This window comes from Myotis daubentonii, chromosome 6, assembly GCF_963259705.1.
Source record: "Myotis daubentonii chromosome 6, mMyoDau2.1, whole genome shotgun sequence".
Taxonomy (NCBI): Eukaryota; Metazoa; Chordata; class Mammalia; order Chiroptera; family Vespertilionidae; genus Myotis; species Myotis daubentonii.
This window is the reverse complement of record NC_081845.1, coordinates 82,733,232-82,757,357: the sequence shown is the minus strand read 5'-3', so window position 1 is coordinate 82,757,357 and position 24,126 is coordinate 82,733,232. Positions and strand designations below refer to the sequence as shown.

General features: G+C 42.7%; 1 protein-coding gene across 5 annotated transcripts in view; it reads right to left on the bottom strand.

Annotated features, from left to right (window-relative positions):
• The window catches only part of ADGRF5 (adhesion G protein-coupled receptor F5), a 102,507-nt gene continuing 78,381 nt past the window's right edge, over window positions 1–24,126 (bottom strand). For 3 of the 5 annotated variants that reach the window (XM_059701496.1, XM_059701493.1, XM_059701495.1), the window contains exons 11-22: window positions 18,491–18,661; window positions 16,619–16,738; window positions 16,260–16,469; window positions 14,065–14,277; window positions 12,016–12,174; window positions 10,972–11,180; window positions 8,868–9,044; window positions 5,749–7,140; window positions 4,449–4,490; window positions 4,292–4,351; window positions 3,602–3,686; window positions 1–1,741 (exon numbers count right to left, since the gene is read on the bottom strand). In XM_059701496.1, coding sequence (XP_059557479.1) covers window positions 1,662–1,741; window positions 3,602–3,686; window positions 4,292–4,351; window positions 4,449–4,490; window positions 5,749–7,140; window positions 8,868–9,044; window positions 10,972–11,180; window positions 12,016–12,174; window positions 14,065–14,277; window positions 16,260–16,469; window positions 16,619–16,738; window positions 18,491–18,661 — 2,918 coding nt within the window. In that variant the 3' untranslated portion in view covers window positions 1–1,661. Of the gene's footprint in view, window positions 1,742–2,367; window positions 2,435–3,601; window positions 3,687–4,291; window positions 4,352–4,448; window positions 4,491–5,748; window positions 7,141–8,867; window positions 9,045–10,971; window positions 11,181–12,015; window positions 12,175–14,064; window positions 14,278–16,259; window positions 16,470–16,618; window positions 16,739–18,490; window positions 18,662–24,126 lie in introns of all 5 variants that reach the window. The other 2 variants (XM_059701494.1, XM_059701497.1) reach the window with 2 other exon arrangements.

Genomic DNA, 24,126 nt, shown 5'->3' with positions numbered 1-24,126 from the left:
TTTAGAATTAAAAGAAAGAGATTTTTAATGAGTTAAAATTTTAAAAGAAAACTCTTTCGAACCTTGATAAACTAATGGTTGTTGCATTCAGCCCCTTTTGTCCTGTCTTCCTGGTGGGCAGGTCCTTGGTCTGAATGAGGAGCGCCTGGCCCCCATTTCCCAGGTAGTCCCACATTTTATTGTCTCATGATGACTTTGGTTGGAATATATGGTTGCTGTAGCTGAAGCACAAGGTTGACTTTAATACGGATGCAAATTTAATAAATATTTGTATTTGTATGAAAGGCACAGACACACACAAATCACAAATAATCAAATTCTTGGGAAAACCTCCACCATCTGTTCATCAAGGGGATGTGTCAGTGAGAGCTTGGACTAGCCAGCGGTAGAACTTTCCGGAAGATTTCCAAGTGGTTGGAATGAACACAAGTTACACTGTACAGAACTCTACATGTATATTGGTCTGGAGACTTAAAGACTGAGAGCGTTAATACACAGAGAGCTACACAACACACCAAAGCCCACTAGATCCACAGTAACAATAACAGTAATATACAGTGCTGTAGATTATTAAAATCTAGTCTATAATGCACAGAGAAGTACCTGGAAGCTGTTACATATAATATATGACAGTTGGGATCTGTTTTCAGTGCAATATATCACATTTGGCAATTAATGGATAAAAAAAAATACGCATTTTTTTTTTTTTTTGCTTTCAAAATGTGGAACAAACCAAAACATAAAGCTTTTCTGATAAGCTATAAAAAAAAACTATAAACTATAAAAATATAATCAGCAGTTGGACTTGCTTGGATCAGATAAAGGATGCTTATCACACTTCCTTTGCATATTCATTCCACTTAGCTCAAACCTTAAATGCAAAAAAAGTAGATATGTAGGATCATGTCTCCTTCCATGCAATTTCTGGTCAATATTATTATCCACTTGAAAGAATCCTGATGATGTAATTTACTCTCTATTTCCCCCCCACTTCCTTTTTCCCCTTCTCTTTGCTAAGAAAATACCAGGGAGGTATTAAACTTTTCCCATGGCTTTCTTTTAGTTTCCATTTTTGAGCCACCTCTTAATTCTCAATGTTGTATTGTCTAGTAATTGTGTTGGATCATGAACATGGAAATCTTAAAATGTGGTTCTTAATGTTGTTTCTCTCTATTTTTCCCTTCCTTCCTTCCTTCCTTCCTTCCTTCCTTCCTTCCTTCCTTCCTTCCTTCCTTCCTTCCTTCCTTCTTTTCCTTTCTTTCTTGAATCCACTAAAGTATTTCCTAGGTACTAGCATTATTACATCTTATTTTAATGAAAGCTTATCTTTGTGGCCAACATGTGAAGAGTGAAAATGTCTCTTTGAAATTCTATTTTACAATATAGACAGATAGTTGGGCTTTGGGAAAGTTGAGTTTCACTTAAATACTATACACATTTGGTATCACACAAAGGGTGGGGGTGGGGCAGCAAAATAAATGGAACAATTACTTTTCGTCCCTCTTTACACAAGAAAGGCTCTTCCCTACTGAAAAAGTCTCTTCGGCATCAGCTCCCAGAAGCCTGTGGAGAGGATGCGTTTCCCAGGGCTTTGAAAGGATCTCTTTCTCAGAGCACAGCCACTGTTCTCCGAGAGTCACATGGGTTGGAGTCTCTTGTTCTTAGTTGAGCAACGAATAAGCACTGGATGTGTTTTCCAAGGATGAGCTGGTTGTTTCCGGGGTGGAAACATTGTAGGTTCCTGAAACACAGAACAGCAGCTTAGCCCAAAAGACCAGCCTGGGCGATCAAGGAAGGGGTGGGGGGGCTTCTTCTAAAGGCCCGAAGGGGAGCTCTAGTCCAAGAGCCAGGTAAGCTCGCCGTGCCAGAATCAAACCCATGCCCGCCCTCCTCAAGTGCCCGAGAACAGACAAATCTGTCATTCTCAAGCGTGCGAGGCAGCCGACAAGACAAGCACTAACTACTTCCCATCACACCAGCAGCCAGATTTCTACAAAGGACAGAGTGTCTCCACATGGGCAGCCCTCCACATGCCACCACATGCATGGGACATCCATAGGAGGGCACCCCCTGGTCCCCTTGGATTGGGGTGACTTGGGGAAGCTCTTGGGAAGGGTCTGTAAGCTGAGTTGAAGGTGATGGGGGGAAGGGAGAGATGGAAAGAAAAGAGAACACTACAGGGGAAGAAAAGGCAAGACCAGGAAAGAGGAGAAGTCAGGGGATGCTAACAGAAGTGCTGAGAGCGAGTGCAGCAGGGAGGGGACCCGGAGCCACCACACAGGCTGTGTCAGCAGGAAGCCGGGACGAAGCACAGGGAGAGTGGGGGACATGTGTCGAGCAAGGGAAGGGACACAGTGGCCACCCTACCATCAGATTGGTGAACTGCCACTGCTAACAAGGTTTCCATCACTGCTTGGGGGCCCCTGTGGGGCTGCTGGCAACATAAACCAAAGTCACAGTGATTATGGACCCCTCAGCGAGGTCATCGGAGATGCATTTATGACCCGAGAGGCTAGCAAGTGCAATGACGGGGAATCCCAGGCCCTGGGACCTCGGAAACAGCTCCAACTCCAACTCTTGTCTGTGTGATTCAGAAATAACGGGCAGCTTTTCTTGGCCTTCCATGTTATGTGGGATCATTTCATAGACTTTTCCCTAGTTTCCCTTTAATGCAAAGGGCAAACACATTCCAGCGACAGTGATGGTCAAGTGCAACAGTGTTAACACACCCTGAGGGTCTCATCCCTTCTCAGCAGGTCCAATCCGTGACCTTCAAAATCAAAAGCCAACGCCCTCCAGTTCCGTGTAATGCCTCAAACTAAAACCCGAAACACCAAGTCCTCTGGAGTTTTAACAACGAAAAGCCTTGCCCTGGAACATCGACACGACTCTAGATTTCACATGTGTGAGACCTGGTTGGTTTCAAGAAGCTGAAAGGAACTGCATTGCTTATTTTCATGGAGACCGTAGCGGCATGGCACAGAGTTTCAAACAGCTGAGACTCATTGCCCAAAGCCGTTAATATTATTTATTGTGTGCCTCCACGGTGGACACTTGCCTGTGCATGTTTCTGATAGCATAGCTGGCTTGGGGATCCCTCTTATATGTATGCGTAATTTCATAAATGGCAATGTGTAAAACATGCACTTTCAAAAAAAAAAAAAAAGGAACCCGGAACATGGGCTTCTATAATATGCTTTTCTGAACATATTCTTTGCTGCACCACAGCCCAGAAACATGACCCACCTAGTCGCATTTCACAGGAATAGAAGAGTGGTCAGTGTTTGACAAGGTGGGCAGTTTCCATCCCCATTGTTAGGGTTGATACCCGTTTGACAGACAGCTGCCTGCAGGCTTTTCTAGATTCTCCAAATCTTATTCCTCATAAGTTATTAGTTGTTCCACTGAAGGAAGTTACCTTCTGTACCAGCCTCCTGGTGGTTTGGGGAAAGTCTAAGCAAGTTCCTGTATTTAACCTCTGCCCCCAATGAGGGCATTGTAAATGTCATGAAGTGAGGACTGGGAAAGCAGAAGTTTGAATCTCCCCATCAGGGCAATTTGTTTGGGTCAACCCAGGGAGCACCTAGGGGTCACTACCTACCTGTTTTACCAAACAAATTGTTAAATCTTCTTGATATCGGAGAACTCATAGAAAATACAGGTGTCGATGAACCTAGGGATGTTGACTAGAAATGAGAAAAAAAAGACAATTACATGCAAATGTGTCAGACCAAGGCTCTGCTTTCTCTCTAGTCAGATTCATTTGCTGCCCTCTAGTGGTCACTGTCTGAATATCATCCCACTTCAAGGTGAGAGCAGGGATAAGCATGAATTTCTCCTTAAAACCAGTCAAGTGGGAGCCCCATGAGACCTGGAATATCATCACCGGTATTAGAAAAATAACTTACAAATGTTTTTTATTGTTATCGAGTTTAGTATCTTCTGACATATGTAAACAGGGAAGTATATTTGAGTGCAATTGTTATTTTCCAAAACAAATTATAGAAAATTCTATTCATCATTATTTCTCAAATTGTGTTCTCTACGGCCCTGAGTTTCATCAGACACTCCTTGCTTATTTCTCATTGAAATTTGATTTTAACCTCCAGTTGACATTATCTGTGCTATTTGTCCCCTGTTTAAAGATGTGGGAACAGCATCTTAATGATAGTTCCATAGCGTGTGTAATAGGTTGAATCAGGCGAGAAGCAAAAACATTGGAATCATCTATGCCAAAACTAGTTGTGGAGAGAGAAGGGTTTTCAGAAGTCTCTACAAAGGAAAGAGTTACCTTTGAGTGCTGTGAAGACCACCTTGACAGAGAAAACTTTTTCAGCAAAGCTTCCTGTACCTGCATTGTTTAACAACAACAACAAAAGCCATCATAAATTCTACCTGCCACGAGCACCTCAGACCTATCCAGGAGCATGAAATTGTCATGTTCTTACCTTCTGGTCCCAGAGGCACCCAAAGAGCAGAATGAATAGTCCCTGAAAAAAAGAATTGGGAAGAAGTGCATTTCACTTATATTCTATTGTTCAGCAAAATAGGAAGTATTGCTAACCTGGCATTGAATTTGTACTACCTCTTCCCACACCTGTGTTTATGGAGTGAGCCTAGTACATGATGTTAAGAGAGATGCAGTATGTCCACACCAAGGGACTTTAAATGTTTTATGTTATCAGGGTATTTTCTATTTCCTTATTTCCCCCAATTGTGAAGTGGAGGTCCTGCTGGTTATGCTATTAGACATACCTCTTATGCCTACAGCAGCCCTCACATATGATGAGGGCCTGAGCCATGGGGTGGAATAATCATTTACTTCTAGTCAGGGCATATTATAAATGTCATCAGACATGAGCTCTATAATTTGGAGTCTTGGGCCCAGTAGCAGAAATTAGAATTTGCATCCGGGGGTGTTGTCTCAACTTCACCTCCAGGCCTCCTACCTCCTCACCAGCTCATGGGGGCCTGTGTTTCCTACCCACCCACTCGTGAGATCAGAATTAAGCATTTCCTTCCTTGTGCTCCAAAGGCTTGTTGTCTGTACCTCGGCTGAGGTTTTTCTAACCTATCGGCTTGTGTTATAATGAGTTATGCACTGCGAGAGAACAAAGAGGGCGTCTTTTCCATTTTAGCTTAATAGAACAAAATATCCACCTTATGTAAGACATTCATTCTTTTGCTCTTCAGCAAGTGCTTCCAGAGAACATTCTATGTGGTGCATAGCATTCATTTCATTTGTCAAATGGTTATTTTCAGCACATAGTTTGGGCCAAGGTCATTTTTAGGTACTAGGTATATAATGATAGATAAGACCAATGCTGTCCCTGACATCCCAAAGAGCGATCTCATTTAATGCTTGTGGCAATTAACTGGAGCGATTACTTGGTTATATAGAGGATTTTTTCTTTTAGGAGATAATAGATGGCATCAAGATAATGTTGGGTAAATAGCATAATCCAGTGTAGGGAAGGGACTCTCCTCCTACTTGTACTACCAGGGCATTTAGAAGAGAGTCACATGTGCAACTAAATTATAATGCAGGTGATAAGAGGTATGAGGTTCCATGGGAACAGAGGAACGTGTCCTTTCTACCTTGTTGAGTTCTTGTGATTACTGCTCTTTAGGGCTAGGTCCTCCTCTGAACTAAAATCCTTCCCCATTCCCACTCCTGTTTGTGTTTCTATCATTAATTTGTCCCACCTGCCTAGATACTTCCTGCAAGGCTGGCACTTCAGAACTTACCTGGAAGGCATTGAGGAGGGTAAACACAATATGGAACACAGCACTGCTTCCCTGGAACACAGTGGCGAGGCCAAAACCCCAGGTGAGCCCCAAGAGTGGCGTGAGGACCCCAATGCTCTTGGTGATCTGAAACAGGCTGTTCTTCTCCTGCTTGTTGGGCTTGTCTCCAATGGAAGGTCTCAGGATCTTGGTGATGACCACAACCGTGATGGTCATGTTTACCACCACGATGATCAGCGCTGGGATGACGAAGGCCAACAGAGCCTTGGTATCCTCCCAGTTGAGCCAACAGGCATTCTTCCGCGTGTAGACTTCCCTAGGCTGAGTGGCACCCACTGTGATGACTGAGATGATAAGAGGGCAGCCATAGCCAAGAGAAAATGCAATAGTCTTCTGAATGGATTTGCTTGAATCATGCAGGATGAAAACCAGGCGGTAGAAGAGCATGAGGCCCAGAGTCAGCATCCAGAAAAAGACGCTGAGGTAGAAGAAGTGGATGAAGAAGGTGGCAGCCACACAAGCTGTCTCATTGAGTACGTAGTGGTGGTCCCGGATGGTGGAGGCCACAATGAACCAGATGTCAGCAACCAGAAGGGAGGCTGCAATGTTCACTATGCAGATGTGACGCATATAGGAAGTCCGATTCTTGGTCACTGACTTCCACACCACAGCTTCCACAACTAGACAGGCTGCTAAGCTCAGGATGGAAAAGCACAACCCAATGTAGGAAATGATATCCAGCAGTATTTTCAGGAGAGAATCAGGATCCGGGGAGTCAGGAGACATGAGGATGGAGAATGATGTTAGGTGGTCGCAGCTGCAGAAGACACTGTCCCCATCGACTTTCGTATAGCACCCACTGCTATCCCAACCTCCTGTATAGTTGGCGAGGCTGAAGTTCCAGAAGACACATTGTGGTTTCCCACCTAAGGACTTGTTGTTCTTAAAAGTCATTGAAATCCTGAATGGAGCAGTTATTTTGTGGCTGACAGTGGTTGTCATCACTAAGCTGTTGGCAAAATTCTTCCCCTGAGTATCCTGGGCGAGGATGGTTTTGAGAGTTGGGAAAGCCACGGTGACAATAGATGTGTCTGGCTGCAGGTTCTCCACATGGCACTCGTCAATAGCCACATTGCCCCAGAGGTCGGAGTCTGAGAAAACAAACCTCTGTTTGTAGGGTTTTGGAGAGCCAGATTTTATTACCATGCCCCTCATCTGCACGTTAGTGTGGGAGATGGGCAAAACGGCGCTATCTTCTGACCGTAATGCTCGGGAAAATCTTTCCACCGAATCTAGTAGCTGTGAGCTGTGGTTGGTCTGTTGCTGTTGTAACACCTTCCACGTACTCAGGATGGGCTTGTCGAGGATGACATTGACCGTAGAGAGAAAGTTCTGTAATTGACATGACATGGGGTCAAATCAAATCAATTCTTTCCATTATACAAGAGAAAAAATACCATCTCTTTGGAAGCTTATTGAGTGAGTACAGGTAAGAGGAAAAGGAGGCATCATCGGCTGTGGGGACCTGGGACCCACCTTCTTATGGCAGGGAGTTAGCGGAGGATGGGTTGGTCTCCAAGACAGTGAGACTTAGTTAAAGATTCAGCAAAAGTGATAGTGAGAACCACCCACTAAGGCCAATTCAGTAGGTTGGCAGAGAGCTTCATTAATTGTTTTATTTTATCTTTAACCTCAAGCTTGTAAATGCTTTTTGGTGGCTGGCATTTCACCCACAGGGTAGTCACAAAAGACCCTCTCATATGCTGAGCATCAAATGAGCAATGCTGTTCTTTGTCAAAAGCATCTTTCTTTTTTTGCTAAACATTTTGATTCTCTCTCTCTCATAAACTCGGGCTTGTCATTTTCTATGTGTGCCTTCTCTCAATATAATCTCTCTACCCTTTTTAAACGTTTGTTCTCTGAAACTATGAGCCCTATAGTTAGTCGATTAGTGGCCCCCAAAATGACATGTTCCATACACAGACCCTGTGAATGTGACCTTATCTGGAGAAAGGGTCTTCAAAGATGTAATTTAGGTAAGGATCTTGAGAGGAAACCATCCTGGATTACCTAGGTGAGCCCTAAATCCAATGACAATTATCCATATAAGAGATAGAAAAGGAGAAGATAAATGGAGGAGAGAAGGTCTTGTGAAGAGCAAGTCAGAGATTAGAAGGAGGCAGCCACAAGCCAACAAGAGCCTAGCACTACTAGAATCTGGAAGAGGTAAGGAAAGACTCTCCTCCCCTGGAGCCTTCAGAGGGAACATGGCCCTGCAGACACCTTGAGTTTGGACTTCTATCCTTGAAAACCCTGGAAGAAAAAAATTCTGTCATTGTAAGCCACCCAGTTTGTGGCAATTTGGAATAGCAGCCCTAGGAAATCCCTGGTTGGGTTTGGCCAGTGGGAAGCACTGGCAGGGGACGAGATGGTGGGAGAAGAAAAAGTTGAAATAGATTTTTCTATGACCCACCATACCCCACTCCCCCATCCACACCATCTAAGCGCATCTTGGCAATAGCTATGTCCCTCTGAGACTATAGCTCTTGCTGAGTGAGCCCTCATCCAGGGATTCAGCTCTCACTCAGCTGTTTCCTCTTTCTCCTTTAGTCCCAGGGATAGTAATGGCTCCTAAATGTTGTTGGGCTCTGAATACCTCACCCCCCCCCCTTTTTAAATCCTGGCTTTATGTATTGAAACAACCTTTCATTCAAGTCTCTTCATCAGAATTCTTGCGGGTGAAATCTCTTTCCTCCCAGAACCCTGACTGCTTCAAAGTTCATGTTTAGTGCTAGACCTTTGAGCATCCTATTCTGAAAGCCGTTAATTCCTACTTTTCCTAGAAAGAAGATAACAATTCATTCTATTTTAATGAAGATATTAAAGCAGAGATTCACTAAAGAAATCTTCTTAACATCCCAAAATGAAAATAGGGAACCCCCTGATATCCTAAAAGCCATAAGTGGCAGAGCATGTTATGTGACTCTCATAACTAGGACACTGCTCTGGAAATGACAGAGAAGAAGCTATAATGGGGAGGTGTTATCTCTCTTGACCACAAGTCCTGAGGGGTGAAAAGACAAGACCCCCAAACTCCTGCAAGGCTTAAACAAACTCACCGTCATCATTTCTGAATTCACTTGGATCGGAACTGTTGAGAGCAAATCAAGGATGTTAACAATGGCTCCCAGGTTCCCCGGAAAACTGACTTCATGTGCCACCTTGTCTGTGCTGACAGAAAGGTCCTTCAGGTATGTAGGCAGCTTCTTGTCCTGAGAGGGGCTCTTGCTCAAAGCCTAGCAACACAAAAGCCAACACAAACCAACAAAGCACTTGTCAATCAGTTTGGTCATTAGATCATGCTGATCTGTCCATGACAAAATCTCTCCTATCCTTAGTTTCCTTTTTTATCCATACCCAAGAGTATATCTCATAAAATAACTTATTTTTCTTTTAAACTGTGTGTACCCTTCAGAATGGAATATTACGTAAGATCTCACACATGGGAGAACGGAAAAACATATGTCAACCTGATGACTGATTGAGAAAATAAAAGGAGGTGTGATTGTTAGAGAACTAAATTAAAGTTGAATGAAACTGATACTTAGATGGTCTGTATGGAAGCACATTGGCTACTCTTTCCTTTTTATAATCATTTCCTCTGTTGGGTGACTGTCCCAATTTTCCTGGAACAGTTCTGGTATATAACTTCTGTCACCATGTAATTATTAACAGACCCTCTTTTATTTTCTAAAAGTGTCCTGGTCTCTATGATAAATGATATTGTCACCCTATCTATAATCATCACACTTGTGTTTTCTATCTAACTCATACTTAAAATTAAAGAATTAACTCAGGTTAGATCTTCTCTATGAAGAACTTTGATGAGTGTTCCAACATGGAAATTTATTCCTTTGAATGCATAAGTATTCATCTTACTTAGTATACTTCACATTTGTGATATTTTTATGAAAGTCATCTTATATTCTAATTTCAAAGTCTCCAATTAAATATAAGCTCCTTAATAATGTGAAAAATATGTTATATTTCTTTTTGTTCTTCTCATATCCCATAATATCTAACATAGTACATCATCTAACTTGGCACACAATAGGTTTTCAACAGTATATGTTGAATGGATAACTCAATGGAACGTGATAGGCCAGCATGCCTCTTTTACATTGACAATGTATCTAAGTATCTAGAATTGGTACCATGGCCCAATGTTGAGTCCAAATTATACTTTCTATCTTTCTCAATTAGGACAACTTATATCTCTTGTGCTTTGTCCATCATGGTCCAACTCAGATGCCAAGTTTTTCAAGCAGCACTTTCCAATTATCCTAACCAAAATTAATGTATGTTTAATGTCATATTATCTATCAAATCAGATTTGGCCTCTTTACCCTGATAGCATCTATAATAATGTTTTGTACATAGTAGGTATTTTTAATGAATTTGGTATAAGACAAGAGGAGAACCAGATAAAACATAAGTTAATATCACCTCTTTTCCTCAATTCTCCCTCCAAGGGTGAGAGAATTTGAAACCAGCTGTCCGAAGATGTCACCATCTGCTATAACCCCACTAGTTGCCTCATCAGTATTTACTTATTGTAACTCATGGAATTTTAGGAGTCTCTAACTTTCAATGACTTAAGTATGAGGTGGCATTTATCTATTTTGATGGAAAGAAAGGGATTTTCCCTTACTACATGACAGTAACCTCTATTCTAGGTAAGAGAAGTAAGCTAGTCCCTTCTTCTGTAACTACTGGTTACCTCTAAGGATTGAGGAAATCTCAGACCTGTAAAAGTATAAAGCCCAACTTTTTTTTTGCAATTGTCAATCTTATTTGTTTATGTTGCTCTTCTTTCTTAAAAGATTAGAGCTATTTGCTTAATATAAAAATTATTCAAAGGACAGCAGGTAGTGAGGATAATACTACCTACCCCTTGCAGGCAACAAATAGAAGGTACTGAGAAGACAAGGTAAAGGTATATGGCTGTTTTTAAAGTAAAACACATATTTTGTTACCTCCATATTTGTATTTAAACCAATTTTTAAGCATATCTCGGTTTGTCCTTTTTTGGGAAAGAAACAAATTAAAGTAGTTTTGAGAGCAACACAAACCAGCCCAAAGCCCGTTTTCCTTAGTGCGGAGACATGGTAAGCCAGACAGATGACCCCACGAAGACCTCAGAGTCAAAGGTTTGAGGATCACCTTGGCCAGCTGGAGCAGACTGTTTATTGGGGCAGAGATGCAGTCGCTTTTCTTCACCTCCCATTGGGAGCCCACACATTTGTAGGTCACGACCCCGCCAACAGGACTCGCAGGGCTGCTGGACAGGTTCGAGAACCGGCAGAGCTTCGGGATCACTTTCCCAGGCTCCCCCACACCTATTATGGGATCTCGACATGTGATGTTTTCTCCTGCATTGGAAACATGGAGATAAAAGGGACAACTGAAAGGAGGAGAAAAGGAAGTGGAAATGGGGTCTGGCCCAGGTAGAATTTTGATGTTTGAATTCATTTTTCCCTTTACTTTCAGTGCCTTTTTTGGAAGTGGCCAGTCTTTATTTTGTCCCTGGCTTTCCAAAGCCTCTTAGTGCTTTCCATACACGTCTGACTTTAATCTGCACTTGCTTTTCCTAACAGGATTTATTTCCCACCTCCAGGCCCTGGGAAACTTCTCTCTGCTGTCTAGACTATCTTAGCCATGGAAAATAATGAGAGCTTAATATGGGCTCAGCCAAATGAGAGATATTCAGGTTCCCAGGAGCCTTAGGGATATATTGCCTTCACCCAAGGGATTCTCAACTCTGGCATCTTAGAATCACCTGGAGAGCTCGGAAAATACCAACATCCAGGCTCACTACAGCCCAAGTAAATCAGAATCCCTCCAGCTGGAATTCAGGCACGTGTCTGCCCTGTGCAGTGGGTAGCCTCCCAGACTCAGCTGAAATATGACTTCATCTGCACGACTTTCTTGATCACTTCTTCCCCACCTATCTATCAGCAGGCAGCCTCTCTGGCTACCCACAAAGTCTCTAGCTTAGCACTTATATTCTTGACCACATCTATCTCTCCCCGAGCATGGAGCTAGGAAACGTGGCTTATTTCTTTTCAAACCCCACATGCTTAGCCTAAGGCATGCCATAGGAAGGTGCTCAACATCTATTATAGAATGGATGAATGAGGGAGTGAATAAATAGGTAAATTCCTGCCCATGAGTACAACGCTTTAAAATAATTGAAAATGCTCTCACCAGGCACCAGATTCAGCGTCATAGACCGACTCCGGACTGAATTATTAGCGGCATTGGTGAAGTGGCAGAACACGTCGACATGTTTTGGACACCAGGAAACTATTGATTTTGCCATGAAATTGAATGTGTAGCACGCTTGCTTTCCATGAACTTCTTTTGCTAAGGCAGAATGATTGAAAGAATTAAGTCATAATATGAGTCTCCGAAGCACACATTTTGTTAAAATGATCCTCTATGCATACACTTGTGCAAGATTTCCCCAGGAATGTGCTATAATGATTTTTTAAAAAAATATTTTTATTGATTTCAGAGAGGAAGGAAGAGGGAGAGAGAGATAGAAACATCCATGATGAGAGAGAATCATGGGTCGGCTGCCTACTGCAAGTCCCCCACTGGGGATCGAGCCCACAACCCGGGCATGTGCCCTTGACCGGAATCGAACCTGCGACCCTTCAGTTCGAAAGCCGACGCTCTATCCACTGAGCCAAACCGGCCAGGGCGCTATAATGATTTTTAAAGTGGTTTTTTAAATGCCTCCAGCCTACAAGTAAGCAAGCCCACACTTGCATGCATGCTAGCAAAACCTCACCATTCTGTGCCCACACAGTTTGGGACACTCAGAATGCCTTTCAGAATGTCCTATGTAAATCCCATCAGGTCCTGAGCCTTTATCCTGTCTTGCCTTCACCATGTTGGTTGAGAGTCGCCTTTTTATGGACCTGTCTCCTCCACTAGACCATGAGGTCTTGAAGAGAAGGTACCTGGTCTTATTTTTCTTTCCACCTCCCAGGACCTAGTGCAGTGTTTGGCACATTGAGAGAGCACTGGATGAATGCATGTGAAACACAGAATGTGGAAACGTCTGAATGTTTCAGTGTCCAGATTGATTCCAGATTGATACCATGCAATCTTCTCTAAACTTTCCAGACTCACTTGGTCCCTACTTTTCTGAACTTCATTGTTCTTTTGATCTGTATTGTACATTTGAATAGTTATTGTTATATGCATTGTCTTTTATGACAGGAGCTCGTCTACATATTAGTATATGTGCCCTAACTGCTTTTTCTCCTTTTTATGGCCTACTTCTATGTTTTGCATTGAGCAGGTCTTCAAGAATAATTCTTGAAAGAATAACTGTAAATTGCTCATGATGGTGTCTGTGTTTTGACATTTGGATGTGTGAGTTCATATTTGGTTGACCTTCATTTTAGGAATCTTGAGGGATTTTGAATGATGGGACATTCTACCAGAGAGGATTTGAACTTATTTTTTTACCAAGTGCCATAGGGTGCTACCAATAGACCATTTCACCTCTTCAGTTTGGAGTTCCTGGACCATATAGGTAGTATAAATTCAAACTCCCAACCTGAATAAGGGCAAGGCAGTTATATTTCTCTGGGAAAGTTTTTGCTCACCTAGAGATAAGGCTAAGTTCTTAACTCTGGCAGGTGAATTTTGCTTTTCTAGTCTATTTTTTAAATGAGCATGTCACTTTTTGAGGGTCCTGGCATTGTGCTGGTGGGCTAGGGGTGCCTTAGTTATTGCATAGGGAGGAAGACCGGTTCTTCCATGGCCTTCAGAGCCTTAACAGCCAAGGTTCTGGGTTTCTTATATTGGCAGATGCCTTCGAGGAAGCCCAACTTTAGCTAAAACATTATCTCTAGGTTTTTCTCTATGTTTTGTACTTGGTTATCTCTCTTCCTTTCTTGCATTCTCAGCTGTGCATTTAAGAGGATTTGTGGTACTTTTATGGTATGTTGATTCATAGCTTGGAGAGAGGGCCTATCAGAATGCCTAGTCAGCTATGTTGAGGAAGTGGAAGACCTGTGAAGGTACCTTAATACTGTCTTCAATGGCTCCCTCAAAAAAACAAACTCTCATGATTTTGCCACAAGCCAAATAAAGCAAAAGTGAAGGTAATAATGGCTTTTGGAATTCACTCTGTTATTCTGTCTCTGAAGCAATCCCCATGTCTACTTTAAGAGTAAACTTTTAGACTCTCCCTGTAAAAAATACTATGTCCTAACAACTCAGCAGTTGGTATCTTACCAGCAGGAAAGGTCAGGGTGTCCACTTGGAAAGTGACTTTGTAGTCTTCATCATCCTCCACGCAGCACCTGAAGTGATGGGACCCTGTGCATGGGATTGAAGCTTCCAAAGGATCAACCATGATGTTCGACTCTTGAGGCAGCGGGTGAACGGTGACATCTTTGGTGGTGACACTGTATGAATTCCTATATCTAAATATGCATTGATAGGTTCCTGGATGGAAGGAAGCAAGAATGAGATGAAATTAAGTCATCACTCCCAAAAGGTGTTCACTGAGATTAAGAAGAGGCTTAGTTGCCCTGTCAAGACTTCCTGGACAGTGGGTAAGAACATGCTTGATAGACTCCCCTCCTGAGTGCTCTATGTCTGTATTTGAAAGACTAACCGAGGGCCACCTAAATATTCACTTACTTTCAAATAAAATTAAGTGGCTTATCCAAAGTCATACACACTGTTAGGGGGAATCGGGTTTCAAAACAGGTTCCCAATACCTACTCCAAGGCTCTTTCATTAACCAGGGAATGAATGGGAAATTTGGTGTGTGCTGGAGTGGCAAGTTCTTTAAAGAGAGTTGTCACCCAGGTGAAACACTGTGATGTTGTGATGCCCTCTCTTTCCATCTCTGAGTAGGCTCCTCAATTTCCAGGACCCCATGGCACCACCGAGAGAGAGATAGATAGATAGATAGATAGATAGATAGATAGATAGATAGATAGAGAGAGAGATTTCTTGGGAAAGTGCAGCCTCTGTACTCTGGAATGAGATGTCTGATGTCTCACTCTTATCTAGAAAAGTCTAAAAGTAAGATGCTGGCTGACCTTGCTGGAGTAAAAGGGGAGGCAGCAGCAGGAGTAGCCTGCCTGCCCAGTTTTTGGTGTGGGAGAGTGGACTGTGGACAGTACTTGGGTTGAGTTTCTTGAAAGGACCTTTTCCCACTGAGTATTAGGGCTCATCAGAGGCTGAGCCACCATTTGAGCACCTATCATGGGGATAGTACAGGAGATAAGAAGAGTACCTACAATTTAGTAAGACCCTTTTTTTTAATTTTATTTTTTATTTTAAATTTCTTCTCTTTGTTCCAAGTCTAGAGAAGCCAGAAAAGCAACTAGCTGGAGGGAAATCAGGCAGAACAAAAAACAAGAAGAAACTCCTTTCAATTCTGTTGGGAGGGAAGGGAAATTTAAATTACATTAAAATGAAAGTGTAGTTGAGTTAGGTAAGACTAGGTTTTTTTAGCACTTGAGTATGAGAATGTTTAATAAATGCCTGTAACCTGGGAAAGCTATGGCTCCTCCTAAGCTATTGCCCAGTAGAAGGAAAGAGCAATTTGGACAGAAGTAGGTGTGAGTTCACCATAGGAGAGAAATACTCTCATTTCCTGATATTTTACTACAGCCAAACAATAACCAATTATTTCTACAATGTTGCCTGGTCTTCATAGGAAAAAATGAAGACCGGGGACTCACAGAATCCGGGCTGATTAATCTTACAATAAATGAAAGACGTCAGAGTGAAGTGGTTCAGAGTTAGCCACTAGCCAGAGTTTCACCCTGGCACTTCCATTTACGAGACGCATAATCTTGGGCAACTTACTTAACCTCACTGAGCCTCAGCTTTTCCATCTGCAAAATGGGGATAATAATAGCATTATCCTCTCAGATTACTGTTTTAAATGAATTAACATACTTTAACACTTAGGACAGTGTCTATCACATAGTAAGGGCTCAATAAATGTCAGCTGTTATTACAGTAGCTCAATCAAATTCTCTTCCCCCCCCCCAAAGATTTGCATATCTTCCCAACATGAATACTGTACAGAGAAATATAGGACATAAAAATGTTCCTTCCTTTGGATCCAGGCCTAATAAACCTTTTACCTAGATTTTTGATGCCGCAATTGGGTGAAACATTACCATGAGTTTGATAAAAGTACCTTTAATAAAAATCCTCTTAACTTCATGGCAAGAGCACGGGCTCTAGAATGAGAGAGACAAGTTCCAGTCCTAGCTTTACAACTTAAGGTATAGGGGCTTAGGTGTATTTATTATCCTTTCTGAGCCTCAGTTTCTACATCTGTCAAATGGGTATAATGACATCCTCCCCCAGAAGGGCTGTTGCATGAACTGTGGATGGGAACTACTGTTGCATGTTTTCCAGGGCTCCGGGCAGCAGAGCAGTAGTGGCTTTTCACTCACCGTTCCACTCCCTTGTCGCGCTCCTCACCGTCAGCACTGACTCTGCTTTATCAGCATACCTCCTGGTGGTGTAAAACCTTTGGTGTATTTTAATTCCAGCAGAAGTTTTCCAATACACCTCATCATAGTTACTCACATCACTGATGCACTTTATAGAAAAGTTTTGTCCCTCAGAAACAGAAATTGGGTCCGGGGTTATTGTTAAGTTGGCTGAAAGAATGCAAACAAAACAGACAAAAGAAAACCGACAACAAGCACAATGTTTAGTCTTTCTGGTGCCATCAACACAGGAGTGAAATTTAAGATAGAGACAGGAAGCGGGGACCGTCCTGACTACTGTGTCAACGCGGGATTGGTACCTTGCTGCTCCTGGGCTTTATTTGTTTCTAGGCTGATCCTGGTGGTGCTCTGAACTGTACTCATTTCCATCACATGCCTCAGGAGCTCCTTCACTTCCCCTTTGTGGCTGGATTTATCTCCTAATGGTCAGCAGGGCGAAAGGTTGCAAACTTAGGGATGTTGACTTCACCCAAGCTCCCCTCCAACCTCTTCCGCGACACCGCAAGGGACACCAAGTGTCTCAGTGACACCACATTGTATTTTAATTTCTTTCTTTCTATATTTCTTCTCCATAGAAATTCGAGCCCCGCAAGCACAGGACTCTCTCTTCCGTGTCTTTGCATCCCCAGCACTTAATCCCTAGATCTAGCACTGAGTCTCTGTCCAAGCAAGAGTGATTTCTGAAGCTACATTTTAAGTAGCTTAAGGGATCACTGGACTGTCTGGGGCGAACGGGGCCATATAGGCACCCTAACCATAACTCTCTACATTTACTCCTCTTTCTGAGAATTTCCTCATAGGTTCATGAGAATTTATTCACCGAGAATGTTAACAAGGCCTTTACAAATATAAAAATTTGTATGACTGCCCCACTAGTTTTGCCTCTGGCTCTTAGAGCATATCTTTTACAGGGTTGACATTTCAAAATGCCATTCATTTCTGTCTTTTTTAGGTGAACAATTCGTGCCTGGAGTTCACTGAGGCTGCCTGCTCTTCCAGTCAGTGTATAATCTTCTCCTCAGTCACCATCAGAAAAATCAGGGGTCTCCATAGTGCCCTTTAGAAGTTGGGATTCAAGTGTTCAGATACAGCCCCAAAGTCACAAAGCGTGATTAAAGCGTCCCTGGCGGTGCCCTACTGGCTGCAGTGACCTCGGGATAGCTGTCTGAGGTGGAGTGGCTTCTGCAAGAGAGAAAAGGCAAAGGCTCCTGGACCTTTCTCTTGATTCTCAGATGAGGTCCAAGTACCAGACCAGTGGTTTTCAGCGGAGGCTAAACATGCCCCTAAGACAACCAAAGCTCACCTAAGGACACAGGTCCCAGCGTGGAGCCGTGCCATGTACAACTGTGCTCACTACAGACAGCTGCACATTGCTCAAAAGACCCATGAACTACAGAAATAATGTTTTTCAGATAAACCTAATCTTGCTCTTTATAAAAATGCCAGGTCACAATAACAGGAAATGTGAGCAAGAGTAACAAGTCCATTGATATATAAGTCCTTCCTCCAACTTGTTCACGATTTAGCTACATAGTTCGTTTTTCTAAGATGGGTGGAAAAACAACTTTGACTGCCCTCTTTTTGCAGAGAGGGCTGAAGTTATGATGCTTTATGATATGAGGAGAAGAACTTCTACTTTGAAGGGGCCTAAATAAGCTGAATTAATTGAAATATTAAAAAGTACTTGTTACAACTGTAAAATAACCTCCAAGTGCCAGGTTGTTAAGCTTTCTGAAGCATGGGTCCTATATTAGGTGACAGAGGAGGGAAGGGCGGTGGGGAATGAGCCAGACTAAGGGAAGGAGAATTCAAGGGAGGGAGAATGAAACTATGGAAGGGAAAGGGGGGGACTAGGGGCATCAGCCTCCTTGTAAACTCAATATCAAATAGGACTAATCTAAGTGTGAAACTACTTCCTGGCCCACTTTCTGCACCGGCACAAGGCAGGCTGTAGCCTCTCTGCAGCCAGCTGCCCAGCCTACCCTTCCCCATACTGAAGATTTCGTGTGAATTGAAATGACACAGAGGGAAATCCTCTCCTGTTCCCCATTCTGTGACTCACCCCAACCACCCTCCCACCACCAGGGAAGGCCCTGATTTATGGCTCAGGGATGTTCCCAGTTGATTGGCAGCCCTGGGTTTGAGGTGAAAATGCTAGTAAGAGTCCTTACCCACAGATGTGAATGTCACTTCTATGTTCTTACTGCCTCGGGCTCCGTGGAAGCTGATGAACTCACACGTGTAGGTGACTGTCCTTCCGGCCGACCCGCTGGGACACTGACTCCCGTCAGCCTTGAGGGTGTACCTGCTGCAGCTGGAATCTGAGTCTGCTTCGGAGTTTCCTGCAATGACACAGGCAGTTCTTTTGCTGTCACAGGGAGGCCAAGTCAGTGAAAAAGAGTTATTAATTCAGTTAGGTTTCTTCTCTCTGAATGGAGAGGTGACGGGAATATGTAGTGGTTAGGCCTGCAGACTTGGGAACCAGGTGGCCTGGCTACAGATCCCAAACTCAAGCAATTACTGGAAGGGCATTGCTGAGAAAGTCACTATACTGCTCTGTGCCTCAGGTTCTCCAAATGTAAAATAAGGAGAAATAATAATAACCACAGCCCAGAATTGTAGTTAGGTGCAATGAGTTAACATAAAAAACAATTGATCTCACTCATTTGTGGAATATAATGAACAACATAAACTGATGAACAAAAATAGAACCAGAGACATAGAAGCATCAAACAGACTGTCCAACCTATGAGGGAAGATGGAGGGCGGGGGTCGGGTGGGGGGAGGGGGTAAGAGATCAACCAAAAGACTTGTATGCATGCATATGAGTATAATCAATGGAGACAGACAGTAGTGGGGTGAGGGCATGTGCTGGGGGTGGGAGTGGACAAGGGACAAGGAGAGGTCAATGGAGGAAGAAGGAGACTCATGTAATGCTTTAAACAATAAAGAATTTAAATTAAAACAAAAATAAACACTTAGACTGGTGCCTGGCTGGGGCCTGCCCCATTAGTGGTGGTTGTTAGAATGTGAAAAATAAAGAAAGAAAACCAAGGTCTTTGAACATGATTTCCACTGGAAAGAAAAAATCAGGTTACTTAGATTTTTATTATTATTATTGAAAGGAGAAAGAAACAAGACTGGAACAGTTGATATTCATCTCATTTGAGAAACGTTTTCATGGTTTTTTCCATCTTATTAGTCTATATGCTTTATTGGAAGCTTTAGCTTCATGCTTTCTCAGCTTAGTAGCTGTTTCCCCTTCAAATAGATCCTCTTCAGTACCTTGCTTGTCATTCCCAGAAGCCAGCCCTCCAAGGCCTCTTTACTTCTTGCCCATGGCTCTGTAACCCTCCTGGTGAATGTTTTCTACTCCACTATTTCCCTCTTCTAATATCGCCTACTATCAAGAACTCCTAAAGCATTCTTCAAACACTGCCAACCTTCCAAAAATTAAAGAAAAAGAATAAACCTTCTGATTAGCTCCAGCATAAATGCATCTTTTTCAGCCCTAGCTGGATAATCAGTGATGTTTGAAATACTTTGATTGATATGTAACCAGCTTTTCTCCCCAGTCTCCCAAAAGGTTCAAAACATGAAATTGATTTTCATCTTCACCCACTTGACTAAATAACCTCTTAGCTCATAGGCACAAGTGTCCCTACTTATAGCTCACTCCTCCATTTCTTTTTTGCAAATCTATGTCTTCCAATTCCCCCAGGCCTTATCCCATCTTTTAAACCACCTCTCCCTTATGTCTTTAATCTTTCCTTGGGCTCTTTCATGCTAACCACCAGGTCTTGTCTTCCCTTCCTAAAATAACTTCCCTAATCTGGAAGCTTCTCTAGCCATCACTGCATTTTCATCCTCTCTTCATACCACAAGGCTTCTGCATTTGTCACCTTTAGTATTCAACGACTTTTTATCAAACCACTGTGATTTACCTTCTTTCCCTTATTCTCCACTGAAAGTGCTCCTGTAAGGCCCCTGCGATTTCCTCTTTCCCAGACTCAGTGGCTTCTTCTCATGCTACCCGTTCTGCTGACCACCTTCTCTGTGACGTGGCTACTCAATTCCACAGTCTCTCCTGCTTCTTTTCTCTCTTCATCCCTCCTTCTGGGTCTCCTTCCCAGGCTCCTTGCCTTTGTTCCCTTCGTAAATATTGGTGTTCCCAAGGATACTGGCCTTGCCCAAGCACTCTGATATTGACCCTTTCTTATCATTATCTCTACTGTTTCACTGAGGAATGTCATCCACACCATGGCTCCTATTATATCCTGTATTTGGATGACTCTCCACTCTAGCTCTAAGAGAAACACTCTCTCCCTGGCCGGTGTGGCTCAGTTGGTTGGGTGTCTTCCTGTGCACTGAAGAGTTGCTAGTCTGATTCCAAGTCAGGGTACATATATGGATTGCTGGCTTGATCCCCAGTAGGGGGTGTGCAGGAGGCAGCCAATTGGTGTTCTGCCCTCACATTGATGTTTTTCTCTCTCTCCCTCCCCCTTCTTCTCTCTCTAAACAATAAATTTAAAAATATTTTAAAAGAGAGAAACACTTGTGTTGGAAACTCTAGAAGTGAATTCCCAAGTGTCCGTTTGATATTTGCTGCATCCCCAATTCAACGTGTCCAACTGGAACTCATCTTTCTCCTCCCCAGACAAAGCCTGTATATCATCTCATGTGTCTTTTCTTTGCCAATGGCAGCTCTCAAAATTAAAAATCTTAAGGTTATTTTTAATTACTTGCATTTCCCTCACATTCCACTTCCAACCAGTTGTAAAAAATGTTTAGGTTGTACTTCTAAATCATCTCATAACTGTCTTATCCACTCCAACTCATGGTCACTAACCTGGGCCCCATTATCCGTATTCTGCTAATTGCATGCGGTTGTAAGTGGGTCTCTATTTTTGGTTATTTGGTCCTTCAATCTATTGGCTATACTACCTCAAAATTTATTTTTAGTTTTTAAATTTTATTTTTCTAAAGTTCAACCCCTATCATCGGACTTCTCTCCTTTTACCTTTAAATCTTACCATTGCTTTCAAAACAAACTAAAATCTCTTTAGTGTGGTATATGTATTTATTCACATATGCCTTCAACTGCCTCTGCACTCTTTATCTGATTCTACATCACTTTCTTAAAAACTAGGTCAAGTCCTTCAACATGCCTATAGCTTCATACCCTATGTGTTTAAACCTGTAATATTGTCCTTCCCTCACCCTGTTGACTCTTACTCATCCTTCAAGCCCAGCTTTCTCACCAAGCTAATGTGCAAGAAAATGAGCTACAAACAATGGGGCATATAAAGACATGTACAGAAATAATTATAATATCTAGTAGATAGGTTTCATAAGAGAGAAGTAATTACAGTATGAAGATTAAAGGAGGGAAGTTTTATTTGGAAGATTTCAGAGGAGAGGGAAGATTTGTTCTAGTCCTTGAAAGACATAGATGGAAATGGTGGCTGTGGTGTTCTGGTGTGCAGTGAGGGTGTGTGGGGGTGTGTATGAATCAGTACTCCTTAGAGAACGTGGTGTTCTGTGAACCTGTTTTAGGAGTTGGGGCTGGGTTGGGGGTAATAAGCCATGTGGGCTCTAGCCCTGCCTCCCCCCCCCCCCCGCCACCCTTTCTCTAACTCAAGCAGCTCCATTCTGGTCTGCCTTATGCATTAGACATTTGGTCTCAATCAGGGGTGATTTTGCCTTTTGGGGGGGACACTTGACCATATTAGGGGACATTTTTTGGCTGTCACAACTAGGGATGCTCCTGGCATCTAGTGAGTAGAGACAGGGATTCCCATAAACACCCTGCAATGTACACAACAGCTACCCTCAGCTGAGAATGGCCCAAATATCACTAGTGCTGAGGTGGGGAGACCCCGAGTTAGACAAACACACAGATTTTACGTCAAGAAAAAATTCTACAGTTAAATCAGAAATTACAGGTGGAAGCCAAAGCACAGAAGCAGCAGCGTGCTGGTCTTGCTCAGGAAAAAACAGTAGTTCTGTGAGGCTGAACCCTATAGTGTGGAGATAAGGCTCCAGAGAGATGGCAAATTCAGAAAACAAAGGTGGGAACTCTGAACTGGCAGCATTCCCATTGTATTTCATACAACACCATGGGGCTGTGCACCTCGGGGTCCTGCCTGGAGGGTACTGAGTGCAGCTGATAAGCTGGTACTGTGCTTTCTGGAGAAGAGATGGTATGCAATTACACATTTGCTGCTCAAGATTAGATCATATCCGATGAAAATTTCCCACCAACCACGCTGAGGAAAAGTGAGGGGCTGGTTTTTAAAGCTGTCATCATGATCAGAAAATAGTTATTGGGGCAGACTCAGTGCATTCAGGTCTATTTTAAATATTTTACATTGACCATCTCAGTGTTTCTCCTCTCTTGTAAAGTAGGTACCATTATCACTATTTAATGGACGAAGGCCTGGGAGTCCACAAGGTGCCCCACCTTGCCCTGCATCAGGACAAGGGCACGTGGCTGAGTTGGGATCACAGCTTCCCGAGACTAGACACTGTCCTACTGAAAAGCACAGGGTGTAGGCTTATTATTCCAGGACTGAAGACTTGGCACAAGTTCTTTCTTCTTCTTTTTTTAAAATCCAATTTGGTGGGCATTCCTTCAAGTAGAGGAATCACTATTTAAAGTCTGATTTTTTTGTGGCATTGCTAGGAACAGAGAGCGACATGGAGGAGAAAGAGAAAGAGCTGTGGGTGAGGAGGGAGCCTTTTGCCACTGTCATGGAGACTGGTCCTCCTGCGTAAAGGAGGGATTAGACTAAGTTCGTGGCTCCTGCTCCCCTTCGCCCAGTAAAATCTCCAGCGACATTTAAGAACTTATGCCACTGCCTGGAGCCCAAACCCAATTCCAATTTAGTTGCTCTAGAGTGAAGCCCTGACACCTGGTCTTCTTAAAAAACCAAACCAAAAGGGTGACCCTTTCTTGCCGCCAGGATGGAGAATGCTTCAATACTTCCAGTTGCTTCTCTACTTTGGTCTCACCTCAGTCCCTGAGGCAGGCGGACTCCTAGTGGCACTTTATAAAGTGTAGCTGAATGGATAAGAAAACAAGACCCATGTATATTCTGTCCAGGGAGACCCACCTCAGGACAAAAGATACACACTGACTAAAACTAAAGGGATGGAAAAAGATACTTCATGCTAATGGAAAGGAAATAAAAGTTCTGGTAGCAATACTTATATCTCACAAAATAGACTTTAAAACAAAGGCTATAGTAAGACGCAATGAAGGACACTACGTAATGACAAAGAGGGCAATCCAACAAGAGGATATAAGCCTTGTAGACATTTATGCACCCAACATAGAGGACCTAAATATGTAAAGCAAATCTTGATGGACAAAAAGGGAGAGATTGATAGTAATACAGTCATAGTAGGGGGTTTTAACACTCCAGTGACATCAGTGGCTAGATCTTCCAGACAAAAGACCAACCAGAAAATGGTGGCCTTCAATGACTCACTAGATCAGATGAATTTAATTGATATCTGCAGAGATTCTATCCCAAAGCAGCAGAATATACATTCTTTTCAAGTGCACATGGAACATTTTCTAGGATACTAGTAGACCACATGTTAGGACACAAAAGAAGTCTCAATAAATACAAGAAATTGAAATCATGTCAAGCATCTTCTCTGACCATAATGGTATGAACCTAGAAATAAATCATGAGAAATAAAACCTGAAAAATACACACGAACATGGAGGCGACATAAAGTGACATGAACAGCACAAGACGGATTTCTATTCAAGAAGGGAAAAAGAGTGGTCTCACTT